The sequence below is a fragment of the Salmo salar genome, chromosome ssa09 (genome assembly GCF_905237065.1).
Source record: "Salmo salar chromosome ssa09, Ssal_v3.1, whole genome shotgun sequence".
Lineage (NCBI taxonomy): Eukaryota > Metazoa > Chordata > Actinopteri > Salmoniformes > Salmonidae > Salmo > Salmo salar.
Window position 1 is genome coordinate 44,051,620 of NC_059450.1, and position 17,133 is coordinate 44,068,752.

General features: G+C 40.0%; 2 protein-coding genes and 1 long non-coding RNA gene across 5 annotated transcripts in view; 2 read left to right on the forward strand and 1 right to left on the reverse strand.

Moving 5' to 3' along the window:
* Positions 1-7,854, forward strand: part of LOC106611381 (calpain-1 catalytic subunit) — a 29,430-nt gene extending 21,576 nt beyond the window's left edge. Inside the window, exons 16-22 of the mRNA XM_014211543.2 lie at positions 578-635; positions 1,138-1,202; positions 3,851-3,919; positions 4,043-4,121; positions 5,077-5,193; positions 5,871-5,923; positions 6,373-7,854. Of these exons, the coding sequence (XP_014067018.1) occupies positions 578-635; positions 1,138-1,202; positions 3,851-3,919; positions 4,043-4,121; positions 5,077-5,193; positions 5,871-5,923; positions 6,373-6,399 (468 nt within the window). The 3' untranslated portion in view covers positions 6,400-7,854. The remainder of the gene's footprint in view (positions 1-577; positions 636-1,137; positions 1,203-3,850; positions 3,920-4,042; positions 4,122-5,076; positions 5,194-5,870; positions 5,924-6,372) is intronic.
* Positions 7,855-11,870: 4,016 nt separating this feature from the next.
* On the reverse strand, positions 11,871-15,347 carry LOC106611390 (uncharacterized). Its single transcript, XR_001330099.2, has 3 exons — positions 15,172-15,347; positions 13,786-13,869; positions 11,871-13,214 (listed from the first exon to the last, which is right to left on the reverse strand). It is a non-coding gene; the product is annotated as an uncharacterized lncRNA (long non-coding RNA).
* Positions 15,295-17,133, forward strand: part of LOC106611380 (calpain-1 catalytic subunit) — a 30,586-nt gene continuing 28,747 nt past the window's right edge. For all 3 annotated transcript variants that reach the window (XM_014211542.2, XM_045723692.1, XM_045723693.1), the window contains exon 1: positions 15,295-15,493. The gene's annotated coding sequence lies outside the window, so the exon portion shown is untranslated. The remainder of the gene's footprint in view (positions 15,494-17,133) is intronic.

Consider the following 17,133-nt stretch of genomic DNA (forward strand, 5'->3'; position numbering starts at 1 on the left):
GAAATGTTTGCCTGTTTTGGTGGGATGGAGTTTTGGCCTATATTGACATCACCAGGTGGTAAATGAGTTAATAGACCAATAAGAATGAGACTTCCAAACCGATCTGCCAATAATAGCTCGTTTTTAGTTTTCTCCTCCCCACTCAGACAGTCTTAGCAAAATTCTTGCTTATGAAATTGCTATTTTCTAAAAAGCTATTTTTGTTTCTTTTTGACCATTTTAATTTAAAACAATCACAGAAAGGTACTTAATTGTTACACAGAAATGATTTGATATTGAGATAAAAAATGCTGCATTGTCCCTTTTAAGATCTTTGAAAGGTTGACACGGAATTTGTTACAGGAAATAATCACTCCCACCTGGCGAGATTAGCATACGGCTAAATGTGCCAGATTATGAAATGGGAACGGCTAACATATAGCCTTTGAACTACGTCGACGATTTTAATTAGCTCATTCTTAAACTTGAACTAAAGCTTAAACTTTTTCAAATTTTAACAAGTATGGCCCCATTGTTTTTAACTAATTGTAATTTTTTTAAAATATAATAACAGTATCATTTTCTTTTTACTAAAAAGTTTGAGGAGGTGAATGCTGAACAGCTTCAGAGCTGTCTGAATGAAAATCTGATCCAAGGTATGTAAAGAGAAAATCTACTGTAATTTATAGTGTTGGGAAACTGATATGGAAAATCGATATCGATATCAGTAGCATTTTTTCTAACCAAAATCAATATCTTAACGGTTTGAATAAATAACAATGCAACTTCCGCGGCTTTATGAAGTTCAGACAACTGCTTGCTGATTGCCCATTGGGCCAGATGTGAATGTTCTGGGCGTCTAAACTAGCCAACCAGTAGGAAGCCCGTTGATGGCCCATCAGCAGACAGTGAAGTACGCTATAAATTGAGAGCATGTGAGAAGGTTTTGTGCATGCAGAAACAGTCATGTATTTTTCTTTTACATAATGTACGTTAACAGATATCACGTTATGCCTTGCTCATATCGATATCATATCGAATAATCGATATTGATGCCCATCACAAGTTCTGAATAAAAACAGGAGTTTGTACACAGAGAATTGTTTAAATAAGATCTGTATGGTTTTCTAATGTGCCACCTTTTCACATTTTACACAGGAAATGCAAAGAAAACACAAGGCTTCAGCTTGGAGTCCTGTCGCAGCATGTTGGCCTTAATGGATGTATCCTTCATGAGTTTAGTGACAGTCTCCCATGATGTTTTCTGTTATGAAACACCTTGAACAGTACTTTACAAGAGTACATTTTTCAACACTCCCATGTAACAGTAAAATCTGTGAATGAATCTACGAGTCTCTATGGTGTAGACTAGAGAGAGAGAACTAGTTTCCTTTTTCATCTTCATGTATTCTGAAAACCAGTTTACAAACCCAGCAATCTGAATTGGAAAGTAAAAAAGTTACACCAACATAAAACAGACCACAAACAGCGTTATCCCACTACAGGTCAAAATGTCAACTGTTTTTTAATCTGCCCTTGGATATTCCATTAACCCAGGGGTTACCAAATTTGTTTGGCCCACTACCTCATTTTGAAATCTGAAAATTCTCACAACCCCATCAATGTAAAAATGCTTTATTTAATTAACTGCCGATGTTAACTTATATTTTGATCGGGGTGTATTCATTCCGCCGATTCTGTTGAAAAACCTTCCTTAAACGGAAACAAGCTAAATAAAATGGGGATAAACATACCTGAATTTGTCCAATAGAAACTTTAATTTGCTCACTAATGATTATTACTCACTAATGATTACACCCTAGATCAGCTAGATCCAGGCAAGCGTGTGCAAGGTGGTATTGAATGTGTCACTGTCTATCACCTTGATTATTCACTTTTATATCTTGACCTGTGTGCACCTACATTGTAAACTTTCATTCATAGGCTAGGTTGTAGCAACCTCATGATGGGTATAGGGAAAATTCTAGTATCATGTAGTAGCCTAAACCTATCGATGTTACATTGAACTGGGTGAATGGAATATGAATGACAGTCATCCAATATACTGTAGTAGAAATAAGGCCATGCTCATATGAAAAATAGCATCCTCCCTCATCCTAAATGGCACCGACCGCCACTGCCGTGAATGCATTTGGTCACATGACAGCTCGATCAGCTGTTTGATTTCACTTACCGTCTTGTCAACTGAGCCAGAATCACAGTCAAACGGATTGGGAAGTAGGTCCCAAAGTGCTCTTCCAAGCGTTGGAGGTGAGCAGTCATCACTAGTGTGGGACAATTACTGATGCTTTTTATGTTAGAAACATGCACAGCTGAGGGAAGGTTTGCTTTTGAAAGATGCTCTCTCCAATAAGAAGTATTTCCTCTGAATCCAATGATTCGGTCACTCATCTGGCCTTAATGGTCATGTACTGTTATTATCTCCACCCAGCACAGCCAGAAGAGGCCTGGCCACCCCTCAGAGCCTGGTTCCTCTATAGGTCTCTTCCTAGGTTCCTGCCTTTCTAGGGAGTTTTTCCTAGCCACCATGCTTCTACATCTGCATTGCTTGATGTTTTAGGCTTGGTTTCTGTATAAGCACTTTGTGACATCTGCTGATTGTAAAAAGGGCTTTATAAATACATTTGATTGATAGAATGTTTTTGTATTTCCCCTGCATGTTTGAGTTCAGTTCGTTCAGTTTCCAAATCTTTCTGTCATGCTCTGATCAATTATCTCCACATAGTTTAGTGAACAGGAATACGCATAGTGGATGTGGTTTGATGTAGTTTACAATCGAAGTTACCTGCTGCAGTACATCTCAGAGTAATGTGCTCAACTCTTTTGGATGCCAGTTGCTCTCGGTGTGTCATATAATGCGTCCATATGGCAGAGGCAGACACATTCATAACTAGAGTGCAGAGGCCTGCTCGCCGTCCCGCCATAGATCAAATAAAAAACCCGAATCAAATCAAACTTTATTTGTCACATGCGCCAAATACAACAAGTGTAGACCTTACCGTGAAATTCTTACTTACAAGCCATTAACCAACAGTGCAGTTCAAGAAGAAAATATTTACCAAACTAAAGTAAAAAATTAAAAATGATAAAAAGTAACACAATAACAAAACAATGAGGCTATATACAGTGGGTACCGGTACCGAGTCAGTGTGCGGGGGTACAGGTTAGTTGAGGTAATTTGTACATGTAGGTAGGGGTGAAGTGACAATGCATCGATAATAAATAGCGAGTAGCAGCAGTGTAAAAAACAAATGGAGGGGGGGTGTCAATGGAATAGTCCGGTGGCCATTTGATTAATTATCCAGCAGTCTTATGGTTTAGGGGTTGAAGCTGTTAAGGAGCCTTTTGTCCTAGTCTTGGCACTCCGGTACCGCTTGCCGTGCGGTAGCAAAGAAAACAGTCTATTACTTAGGTGACTGGAGTCTCTGACAATTTTATGGGCTTTCCTCTGACACCGCCTATTATATAGGTCCTGGATGGCAGGAAGCTTAGCCCCAGTGATGTACTGGGCCGTACGCACTACCCTCTGTAGCGCCTTACGGTCAGATGCCGAGCAGTTGCTATACCAGGCAGTGATGCAACCAGTCAGGATGGTCTCGATTGTGCAGTTATCTGACAAGGGTATTGATGTGAGTTTCTGTGCCTCTGCCTCCGTACACATTTTTTCGCCATATAATTTGCGGACGGTAATATTAAAGTCTCTGCAATAGTGTGTGGTTTCATAGCGTAGTGGGCCTTGCCATTCACCGTGAGAATGATTCAAGTGCAGCCTTTTCCCATGATCTGGTAGAATTGTATCTAAAATGTTGTATTCTGCCTTTGTAGATTTCCTTAACCATTCCTTCTCCAGACATCAATCACTGGAAAACTGAACATTGCTGAATTTCTACGTCTATGGAGAAAAGTTACTGTGTACAAGGTAAATTAATTAGCAGGTCTGTGGCAGAACCTGTATCAGATTATAAATATATTATTATTATTAAATTCTTCTAATTTTCCAAGTACAATTTACCTGAAAGTATTATTTTCTTACATCATCCAGGACATCTTCTTCCGCACAGATGTAGACCGTTCTGGAATGTTGTCATTGAGTGAACTGAGGAACGCAATCATGGCTTCAGGTAACTTTCGACATGACAAAACAAACAAACAAACAAACAAAAAGATTTTATGGGCTTTCCTCTGACACCGCCTATTATATAGGTCCTGGATGACAGGAAGCTTGGCCCCAGTGATGTACTGGGCTGTTCGCACTACCCTCCGTAGTGCCTTGCAGTCATAGGCCGAGCAGTTGCCATACCAGGCAGTGATGCAACCAGTCAGGTTGCTCTCGATACTGCAGTTGTAGAACCTTTTGAGGATCTGAGGACCCATGTTAAATATTTTCAGTGTCCTGAGGGGAAATAGGTTTTGTCATGCCCTTTTCACGACGTTGAGGGAGAGGTTGTTGTCCTGGCACCACAGGGCCAGGTCTCTGACCTCCTCCCTATAGGCTGTCTCGTCGTTGTCGGTGATCAGGCCTACCACTATTGTGTCATCGGCAAACTTGATGGTGTTGGAGTCGTGCCTGGCCGTGCAGTCATGAGTGAACAGGGAGTACAGGAGGGGACTGAGCACACACCCCTGACGGGCCCCTGTGCTGAGGATCAGCGTGGCGCATGTGTTGTTACCTACCCTGCCCTTACCACCTGGGGGTGGCCCGTCAGGAAGTCCAGGATCCAGGTGCAGCGGGAGGTGTTTAGTCCAAGGGTCCTTAGCTTATTGATGAGCTTTGAGGGCACTATGGTGTTGAACGCTGAGCACAATTTGGCCCATTGTCTGGCATGATCGGTAACATCTGTATTTGTACAGGGGCTAGTTTGTACTTTGAACCTTCCACACTTGTGGCATTTAATTCAATAAGTTGCCTCATTCCTGTCACAACACCCATCATAATTTTACTCACTGCAGATACCTCTACTATTAGGTAAGGCTAAACATTAGGCCATTTACATGACAGCTGATGCATAATACATCTTACCCAGTGAACTAAAGGTGTGAGATGTGAGCCCAGTCTGCCTCTCCTCTCCTCTACAGGGATCAGGGTGGGTGATGACATGTTAAACCTGATGGCTCTGCGCTACGGTGGATGTTCTGGAAACATCAGCCTGGAGAGTTTCATCAGCCTAGTCCTACGCATGAACTGCATGGCCAGTAAGTCCACAAATGAATAGTTCACAATACATCTTTGTGCATGTACACAAGACACATTCCTCATTATGTCTGGCATGGCACACACATGGTGATCCTAGTTAGTTTGCTAGATCAGGGTCCGTCCGTCGGTGCACGTTTTGGTTTTTACCATAGCACTACACAGCTTATTTCAATAATCAACTCATGATGAAGCTTGGATTATTTCAATAAAGTGCTATGTGAAGTGTGAAGTGCTATGGCAAAATCTCAAACGTGCACATTGGGGGGGGGGTCACGACCGAGTTTGGAAAACCCTGATCTAGCAAACTAACTAGGATCACCCTGTGGGTGCCATGGCAGACATAATGAGGAATGTGGACCGAGTTTGGAAAACCCTGATCTAGCAAACTAACTAGGATCACCCTGTGGGTGCCATGGCAGACATAATGAGGAATGTGGACCGAGTTTGGAAAACCCTGATCTAGCAAACTAACTAGGATCACCCTGTGGGTGCCATGGCAGACATAATGAGGAATGTAGACCGAGTTTGGAAAACCCTGATCTAGCAAACTAACTAGGATCACCCTGTGGGTGCCATGGCAGACATAATGAGGAATGTGGAAACCCTGTGCTAGATGAGGGTTTGAAACCATGTTTATCTACATTGTAAATAATGTAATTCATGCCCTTCTCAACAGAAATATTCAGACAACTCAACGATGGAGGGGTCATATCTCTTCAAGAGAATGAGGTAATAAACAGTTAATAAAGTTACTCATCACCAGGGGTTTTCAACTCCAATCCTGCAGTACGTTTTGAACCTTTGAGTGTATGCCAATGATATGAAATGGCACACCTTTCTAGTTGTCAAGACAACAGAGAACAACGGGAGATTTTTATTGCATTTCATTTGGGGACATTTCTCATTGGAAGAGGTCCCAACTTGATACTATTATAGCTTCCCTGTGGCTCAGTTGGTAGAGCATGGTGTTTGCAACGCCAGCATGGTGAGTGCAACGCCAGGGTTGTGGGATCAATTCCCACGGGGGGCCAGTACAAAACACATTTTTAAAAAATGCAATTAAATGTATGCATTCACTACTGTAAGTCCCTCTGGATAAGAGCGTCTGCTAAATGACTAAAATGTAAAATGTAAATAATATACACTACATGATGTTTCTTGAATTATTTTTTTTTCAGTGGATGTACATCTCCATGTATACGTAAATTGCAGACCAAATAGGACGGACAGAAGACTGCAGTTGGAATCGTGAGATTTGAAAAATGTGCTAAAGGTGGTGCTTTGCTGGACAAACCATTACCTTTGTGCTGCAGCAGTTTCAGGGTGATTTGTTGCCCTTTTGAGATATGAATTTCCTGCAGTTCAAAGAGAGCACTTAAGATTGGGTGCTTAGTAAGTGACTGTACTCTTGAAATTGACAGGTTCATAGGCTATAAAACATAATGGGTTACATTCTGGTACACATCTGGTACATTATATTTTATATCTGCTAATGTGGTAGTTTGTGTTGTTGTTTCTGGGTACATTGTAAAGGTTATTACATTCCTAACTGTATATGTGTAGGGCAGTGGTCTCCATCTCTAATCGTTCTGGAGAGCTACTTGAAAGAAAACTAAAACATTTCAAATGTAACCTTTATTTTTAATTAGGCAAGTCAGTTAAGAACAAATTCTTATTTACAATGACGGCCTACACCGGCCAAACCCGGACGACGCTGGGCCAATTGAGCGCCGCCCTATTGGACTCCCAATCACAGCCGGTTGTAGTGCCTTAAACCACTGCGCCACTCGGGAGCCCACTTGAGAGCCTACTACTGTTAGTGTTCCAGCTTTTGGTCCAGCCCTGCACTAACACAGTTGATTAGACTGATGGTGGTCCAGACTGAGGATCACCTCAGTCTGGACCAAAAAAGCCCACAGAATAACTACACTATTAACTATTCAAAACTCAAACCTTTTTTCTATACCAGCAACTAACATCCATTAGATTCTATATTTGTTTTTATCTTTGCCTAGTAGTGTATTCTCTGCATATTTAGAATGTCTACTACCTTTCATTATCCATGTAACCGTGGTGATATATTGGTTGTTGGGTTTTATATTCATTTTTTTTTTTGTTAAATAGAAATGCAGTCACACAACTTCTCCTATGATGGTTTGAAGCAATGGGGCCAGTGTTCTATTGTCTACACAAGTATTGGATTATTAATGCCAATAAAAACTAAAGGGGGGAAAAACTCCTTGTTCCACCTTGTTCTACTCTTTATAACACCTTCATTGTATTGCCTTGTATTCGTAAAACAAGGTTGCATGTTATTAAATGATTATGATGTCATCCAAGGAGATTGTAAATGGACACAAGCTTTGACAACAGACTTTAAAAAAATTATTCCTGCTGTGCTTTGTTGCTCGAAACCAGAGAGCGAGAGGCAAAACGAGTGTTCACTCTGCCCAAAATCTGTCCATGTTAGGCAGAGAATTAATTATTACCGAGTGGCTATGGTTGCGGATTTTCTGGAACCTGATTTGCCGTGGCTATTGATATGGTGATTTGTGCGCATGTGCAGGATATTTGTTTATATTTCTGCTGCCTACATAGCTTCTGCTTAGTGCTCCTCTAGCCTAGGCTAAATAAATAGCCTTCATGTTTGACCTATGCTTTCCATGCCTCAAGTGCGATTTCATGTTATTGTTTCATGTTGTAGCCTACACAAAAGACATGGTCGACATGTTCATACACACTTTGTTGTAACAGTATATTTTGGCAAGCATATCAAACATGAGCCGCTCCTACAAGACTTCTGGACCGCGCACGCCACAGCTCGTGCAAGGCTACTTATATCAAACACAAGCGAGACACATCCAGGCAGTGAAAATGCCGATTATTTTCTCATTGTCATTGCAAACACAAGTCTTTTTTCCCCCAGCAACTCTCGCTAAGATATGGCAGCATAACTGTGAATATTATCATCACAGATAGTAGGCAATCTAAAGCAGTAGTTGATGAATTACATATGGAATAATAGCGCAACAGGTCCAGTGTGGTGAGATAATAGAGCCATATGATGATAGGAGCGTTTACTTCAGAGCGCTCTACAAACGACGCTCCATTGAGCTTGGCATTTTGCACTGGGACAGTTTTAATAGGAGAAAAATAAACTCTAATTTTACAATGGGTCCACCATGGTTCTGTGTAGCCTAGTCACTAATATATTTGAGAACAGTTAATTTCGAAGTTGACTTAATAAGTACAATATTTTGAATAGTAAACAGAGAATTTGTTTGGAATCTATTAGAAATACACAGAGATAGAATTAAATTGTGTTTGGTTTGAAAAGATGGGCCTATCTGAGAATAGAACATTCAGTTTTCTGCCTGAGTGTGGCGCTGTATGTCGCATTTTTCTGGAAAATTAACTTATACAGCTCTTGATCTGTTATCCTACCTACTACTGCAACAAATTGTCAGTTTTTTGCCCTTTTAGAGAATACCCTTTTTTTTAAATTATTATTATTATTATTTACTTATGACTCAATGGTGTGTGACCATTAACATTGGCTGTATATCCATTGTCTTTCTCACAAAGTGTGGACTTACACATTTCTTCTCATCTCAGCGATTTAACCAAGGTATACAATAGCTCAAGCCAATGCTTACATCTATCTAATGCTTGGATATCCACGAGGAGAGGGATGGACAATTGGTACGCAGCCATTGACTTCAGGTGGCTTCATCAACAGTTGAAATGTGTCCCAAATGGCGCCCTATTCCATGTACATAGTACACTAATTTAGAGCTCTGGTCAAAAGTAGTGTATTAAACAGGGAAACGTTATAGAGAATAGGTTGCCCTATGGGACACATGACGCCTGTTGAGCCCTACTCTGCCTATTGTAAACCATTTCTCCATTCCATTCACCCTGTTACACAAATGAAGGGGAGCTGCTGTGACTATAATTGATGTAGCAAATTACTTTTCCTGTCAATTACTTTATTTGATAAACTTCCTTTATTGTGTGTGTGTGTCCCTTTTCAAGGTTTAATAAAACCCTCATTCAACCAAGAAATCCATATTTTTATTGATGGAATATTCAACAGACTGAACAGTCATGTACCAATGAAATTAATTGTGGGGCTTGGGAAGCAAGAGCCCCAGCTTAGATATTCGACATACTTCTTATTCTTCTTCTGCACGCTAGAAACGCTGCTCGAAATTCAAAACGTCCGAAATGGTCTGTGTAAAACTTTTTTTAATGTTATTAAACTTTTTGCCCGTTTTTTTTTTGGCCTTAATCCACTTTCATTTAATTTCATCAATATTCTAAAGATCCCCATTGTGACATCATCACTTCCAACTGTCATTCTCTTTGAGAAATCTTGCAACGTTTTACCCAAATCAGCAAATTTTTCCACTTTGCAACAACTTAAGACAAAAAGCAAAAAATGTATATTCGGATGAAAAGTTACAGCAGTTTATGTAACCGCATCAACACCATTTTCACTTCCGTTTTGACCACTACCCCAACATGTTTTGTCTACTTCTCTGCTATTCATATCTGTTCGTGGAATCAAAATATTCACTATGGAACTTACTTGTCCTCTTGTTCAGTTGTGCAATGGGGCCTCCCACTCCTCTTTCTATTCTGGTTAGAGGCAGTTTGCACTGTTCTGTGAAGGAAGTAGTACACAGAGTTGTACGAGATCTTCAGTTTCTTGGCAATTTCTCGCATGGAATAGCCTTCATTTCTCAGAACAAGAATAGACTGACGAGTTTCAGAAGAAAGTGCTTTGTTTCTGGCCATTTTGAGCTTGTAATCAAACCCACAAATGCTGATGCTCCAGATACTCAACTAGCCTAAAGAAGGCCAGTTTTATTGCTTCTTTAATCAGGACAACAGTTTTCAGCTGTGCTAACATAATTGCAAAAGGGTTGTCTAATGATCATTTAGCCTTTTAAAATGATAAACTTAGATTAGCTAACAAAACGTGCCATTGGAACACAGAAGTGATGGTTGCTGATAATGGGCCTCTGTACGCCTATGTAGATATTCCATAAAAAATCTGCCGTTTCCAGCTACAATAGTCATTTACAACATTAACAATGTCTACACTGTATTTCTGATCAAGTTGATATTTTAATGGACGAAAAAAAATGCTTTTCTTTCGAAAACAAGGACATTTCTAAGTGACCCCAAACTTTTGAACGATAGTGTAATTACAAGCCCTTAAACAACAATGCAGTTTTAAGAAAAATAAGAGTTAAGAAAATGTAAAATAGCAATAACGAGGCTATATACAGGGGCAATGTGTGTGGGGGTACAGGTTAGTAGAGGTAATTGAGGTAATATGTACAGTACATGTAGGTAGGGGTAAAGTGACTATGCATATAAAATAGACACGGAGTAGCAGCAGCGTAAAAAGGTGTGTGTGTGTGTGGGGGGGGGGTCAATGCAAATAGTCCAGGTAGCCATTAGATTGACTGTTCAGCAGTCTTATGGCTTGGGGGTAGAAGCTGTTAAGGAGTCTTTTGGAACTAGTGTAAAAAAAAAAGGCCAGTCTGCTCCTCTCCTCTCTAGAGTCCTCCCAGACAGTTCTCGGAGCTTGCTCAAGCACAGAGTAATTTACGACCCTGTGGCACCAGGCCACATCTGATAAGGTCTTAGCCTGGCAGATTCTCACACAAAGCTGGAGTGAGAGGGTGCCGTAAACATTAATCATTTGTCAATCCAAGTAATAAGTGTTTCTTTCTCTCTCCAAGAAGTGAATGTTTAAGTTTAAGTTTATATCTAGGCTGTATTTATAGCCCGTTATAGATATGGTGTAAGTAAAATGCCATTTGTCATTTATTCATGTACGTATACAGTACCAGTCAAAAGTCTCCAAGAAGGAGAGTGATGGTGCTGCATTAGAAGACCTGGCCTCCACAATCACCCAACCTCAACCCAAATGAGATGGTTTGGGATGAGTTGGACCACAGAGTGAAGGAAAAGCAGCCAACAAGTGCTCAGCATATGTGGGAACTCCTTCAACACTTTTGGAAAAGCATTCCTCATGAAGCTGGTTGAGAGAATGCCAAGAGTGTGCAAAGCTGTCATCAAGGCAAACAGGTGGCTACTTTGAAAATCTCAAATATTGTCACGTCCTGACCATAGTAAGAGGTTATTACTATGGTAGAGTAGGTCAGGGCGTGACAGGGGGTGTTTTTCTGTTTTTCTCTGTTTTGTATTTCTATGTTTAAGTTCTAGTTTTTCTATTTCTATGTTGTTTTTTTAGGATGATCTCCAACTAGAGGCAGCTGGTCCTCGTTGTCTCTAATTGGAGATCATACTTAAGTAGGGTTTTTTCCCAGCTGTGTTTGTGGGTAGTTATTTTCTGTTTAGTCTCTGTACCTGACAGAACTGTGCGCTGTCGTTTTTTCTCTTTGTTATTTTGCTTCAGTATTTTGAGTTATAATAAATTATCATCATGAGCACTCAACACGCTGCGCTTTGGTCCCCGCTCTACGACAGCCGTTACAAATATAAAATATATTTTGATTTGTTGAACACTTCTTTGGTTACTACATGATTCCATAAGTGCTATTTCATAGTTTTGTTGTCTTCACTATTATTCTACAATGTAGAAAACATAAAAAAATAAAGAAAAACCCTTGAATGAATAAGTGAGTCCAAACTTTTGACTGGTACTGTATGTATATTTTATAGTTATAACCCTTAACATGTGTGAATATCATTGTCTTATAGAACCATAACAATAAGATTCCAAGTCTCTTTCAGATTACCAAAGACAACTGTGTGTGTGTGTGTGTGTGTGTGTGTGTGTGTGTGGTGGTGACTATCAAGTGTACCGTGATGGGCCTCAACATCATGTTCTAACCAGACAGCACTATAGAGGACAGAACCAAACCAATCAGTTGTACAGTAAGTTTATAACGGGTGAGGACATTCACAGCCGACCGCTCAGATGGGTGAGGACATTCACAGCCGACCGCTCAGACGGGTGAGGACATTCACAGCTGACTGCTCAGACGGGTGAGGACATTCACAGCCGACCGCTCAGACGGGTGAGGACATTCACAGCTGACCGCTCAGACGGGTGAGGGCAGCCGACTGCTCAGACGGGTGAGGGCATACCAGCCAGCCATTTTTGTATGGCCCTTAGACGGATTTAGTGAACAACAGTTTTTTACATGGTCCGTAAATTCTCTGCATTTAGCGACCAATACATTTTACACCTAGACTTGGTGCTCCGGTAACGCTTTCCGTGCGGTAGCAGAGATAACAGTCTATGAATAGGATGGCTGGAGTATTTGACCATTTTTAGGGCCTTCCTCTGACACCGCTTGGTATAGAGTTCCTGGATGGTAGGAAATCAAATCTGACTTGATTTGAAGCTTGGCCCCAGTAATGTACTGGGCCGTATGCACATACCGCGTGTAGCGCCTTGCGGTCGGATGCTGAGCAGTTGCTCTCGATTGTGCAGCTGTTGACATTTTTGAGGATCTGAGGACCCATGCCAAATCTTTTCAGTCTACTGAGGGGGAAAACGTGTCGTGCCCTCTTCACAACTGTCTTGGTGTGTTAGGACCATGCTAGTTTGTTGGTGATGTAGACCCGCTCCACTACAGCCCCGTTGATGTTAATGGGGGCGTACTTGGCCCTCCTCTTCCTGTAGTCCACGATCATCTCCTTTGTTTTGATCACGTTGAGGGAGAGGTTGTTGTCCTGGCACCACACTGCCAGGTCTCTGACCTCCTCCCTATCGCCAGCAGTCTCAAGACAATATCCATAATGACCATAGAGAAAGTATTAAAACTTCAAGACCCTATGGTCAGATGTCTTTTCATAAAGATGTCATGGAAAGTAATGGAATCCAAGTTTCTGGTGAGTGCAGGGGAGAAAGAACCAGTGGAGGCTGCAACAGGTAGGTAGCAGGTAGAGGGGGACAAGGAGGGATTGGGCCAAGCTCATCCAGTTGTCAGGCCAGTGTGTCCTCAGTTGCGGTCCAAGAGCCTCAGGCCCTCTGGAAGGGGAGACAGGAAGATAAAATTCGACATACCAATTAGGATCTGGATAAAAATACTTGTAATCAGTTATAGAACCCATTGCCCTTTATGGTAGTGAGGTCTGGGGTCCGCTCACCAACCAAGAATTCACAAAATGGGACAAACACCAATTTGACACTCTGTATGCAGAATTCAGCAAAAAAATAAAAGCTGAAATAAATTATTTTCTCTGCTATTATTCTGATATTTCACATTATTAAAATAAAGTGGTGATCCTAACTGACCTAAGACAGGGAATTTTTACTAGGATTAAATGTCAGGAATTGTGAAAAACTGAGTTTAAATGTATTTGGCTAAGGTGTATGTAAACTTCCGACTTCAACTGTATGTCCTGTTCCTCTGTATCTTAGTTGGTAGCACATGGCGCTTGAGTCATGGGTTTGATTCCCAGTACCAACCTTATGTAAAATGTATGCCAAAAAACATCTATTACTATTATTTTATTATAAGAAGCAGGATAAAAATGTCAGACAGGCCAGCAGAATTACTGTCAGTCCCCAACTGTCTGTGTCTGAGCTCTACACAAACCTGATGGATGATGTATCAGCCTTGCTGATACACTAAAAGGAGGCGCCAGTCTTCTGCAGCTCAAAATCCACACCATGGGAGTTCCTTTAACCAAAAGACATGGGAGTTCCTTTAACCAAAAGACATGGGATTTCCTTTAACCAAAATACATGGGAGTTCCTGTAACTAAAAGACATGGGAGTTCCTGTAACCAAAAGACATGGGATTTCCTGTAACCAAAAGACATGGGATTTCCTTTAACCAAAAGACATGGGATTTCCTTTAACCAAAAGACATGGGAGTTCCTTTAACCAAAAGACATGGGAATTCCTTTAACCAAAAGACATGGGAATTCCTTTAACCAAAAGACGTGGGAAATCCTTTAACCAAAAGACATGGGAGTTCCTTAAAACCAGTTGAGCTGACAGACGTTTTGCACTGTTTCGCTACGGTTTTAGTAATCAGTCTAGCAAGAGGGTAATATTTTATTAATGTAGTGGTGATCATATGCAATGTTTCTGCTAGCAACGTAAAACAAATGTTTGATATCCACACAAAATTTGCTCTTTACTTATTTTAGGTTTAGGGAAGTGTGTTGGTCGCAATCTTTATCGTAGAGCTATGAAAGTTATGTATTTAGACCCACCTGCTTGAGACAAATTCAGCGATGACTTTGCCACGTCTGTGCCATGAAGCAGTCGAGCTGGATAAATGTTTTTCTAAGGACCGCCCCTGGGACGTAACGTTGAAGTGATGTGATTTTAACTGATGTAATGATGCAGCCGACCACCAGAGGAAGGCAAATACTAGTTTATTCGGCAGAGGATTTTTAAATAGCTGTCTTTACAAATAAAATGGTGAGTAATCAATAATATAATCATGTAAGCATATTGTTTAAGTAATTCTTGTGGCGTTTTGGGGGACTGTCAAGACATGGGAGTTCATTAAACCAAAATACATGGGAGTTCCTTTAAGCAAAATACATGGGATTTCCTTTAACCAAAATACATGGGAGTTCCTTTAACCAAAATACATGGGATTTCCTTTAACCCAAAATACATGGGATTTCCTTAAACCAAAATACATGGGATTTCCTTAAACCAAAATACATGGGAGTTCCTTAAACCAAAAGACATGGAATTTCCTTAAACCAAAATACATGGGAGTTCCTTTAACCAAAATACATGGGATTTCCTTTAACCAAAATACATGGGAGTTCCTTAAACCAAAATACATGGCATTTCCTTTAACCAAAATACATGGGATTTCCTTTAACCAAAATACATGGGAGTTCCTTAAACCAAAATACATGGGAGTTCCTTTAACCAAAATACATTTGAGGTCCTTTAACCCAGCAACTATAAAACAATGACGTATTACTAAGCAGGTCAGATACTGTATACTCACTTCAGGTTGTCTGATGTTGTGGTCTTCAGTATGTTCACGTCCAGGAAAACGCTGATTAGAGACAATGGCATTTAACTAAAAGATTCCATAATTAAACAAGATTTTCCATTAGAATAGCCTGACCAATGGAAAGCTGTGGTGATAAGGTACACGGCTCACAGCCAAAGCAATGTGTGTGTGTACTGTGGGTGGTGCCTGTCCACACATTACGTCATAGCCTACTGTACAGAGCAATACGGCAGCAAACAAGTATATAAGAAGACTATTACTTGAATTGGTTTACAGAAGTTGAAAACCCTGGTTAAAATTTTGATATTCTGAGGTAAGAAACTTTAACCAACTCTGATAGCTTATGTCCCTGGTGGAGTAAGATTTCAATAACGTAATATATATTACTACTGCTTTGTTATAAATCAGACATGATCATGTTTCCATTTGCAATTATTGAATCAATTGTAATTGATTAAAGACCAATTTACTTCATCTAGATAGCATGATAGAGGCTAATGTGGGTAACATTACCTAGTTAGTATGATAAAGGATAATGTGGGTAACATTACCTAGTTAGTATGATAGAGGATTATGTGGGTAACATTACCTAGTTAGTATGATAAAGGATAATGAGGGTAACATTACCTAGTTAGTATGATAGAGGATCATGTGGGTAACATTACCTAGTTAGTATGATAGAGGATCATGTGGGTAACATTACCTAGTTAGTATGATAAAGGATAATGTGGGTAACATTACCTAGTTAGTATGATAAAGGATAATGTGGGTAACATTACCTAGTTAGTATGATAGAGGATCATGTGGGTAATGTTACCTAGTTAGTATGATAGAGGATCATGTGGGTAATATTACCTAGTTAGTATGATAGAGGATCATGTGGGTAACGTTACCTAGTTAGTATGATAGAGGATCATGTGGGTAACATTACCTAGTTAGTATGATAATGGATAATGTGGGTAACATGACCTAGTTACTATGATAGAGGATCATGTGGGTAACATTACCTAGTTAGTTTGATAGAGGCTCATGTGGTAACATTACCTAGTTAGTATGATAGAGGATCATGTGGGTAACATTACCTAGTTAGTACGATAGAGGCTCATGTGGGTAACATTACCTAGTTAGTATGATAGAGGATCATGTGGGTAACATTACCTAGTTAGTATAATAGAGGATCATGTGGGTAACATTACCTAGTTAGTATGATAGAGGATCATGTGGGTAACATTACCTAGTTAGTATGATAGAGGCTCATGTGGGTAACATGACCTAGTTAGTATGATAGAGGCTCATGTGGGTAACATGACCTAGTTAGTATGATAGAGGATCATGTGGGTAACATTACCTAGTTAGTATGATAGAGGATCATGTGGGTAACATGAACTAGTTAGTATGGTAGAGGATCATGTGGGTAACATTACCTAGTTAGTATGATAGAGGCTCATGTGGGTAACATGACCTAGTTAGTATGGTAGAGGATCATGTGGGTAACATTTGGAATCGAGAGTCAAAGCCAAATGAAATAGACAACATTTAAGGTTGTCAGATGTACTTTGTCCATTTTCAACATTGACTTCCCTGAAACCGTTTTTAGTGTGTTCATGGAGTCCAGGAGTACTGGACTTTTATTTACACTGGTGAACTTGCTGCACGCAGCTTTATATACTTTCTATACGTGTTACCATGTTTCATCACTTTCAATTGCATTTTTGATTTGGATGTTAATATTTATAGCATGAATAAGATATTGAAAAAATATGAAGCAATTTCTGGAAAGACACTTTTGCAAAACTAGGGAGCCTACAATATGCTGAAGGATATACTTTTTAATAGTGTTGCATAGTTGTTTTGAATAGCTGTTGTATTGCTAATTGTTATCAACACTTAATAATGTTATTTATATTTAGGCTCCACCTATTAAATCTGAGTATTTCATCATTTCACCCTGCT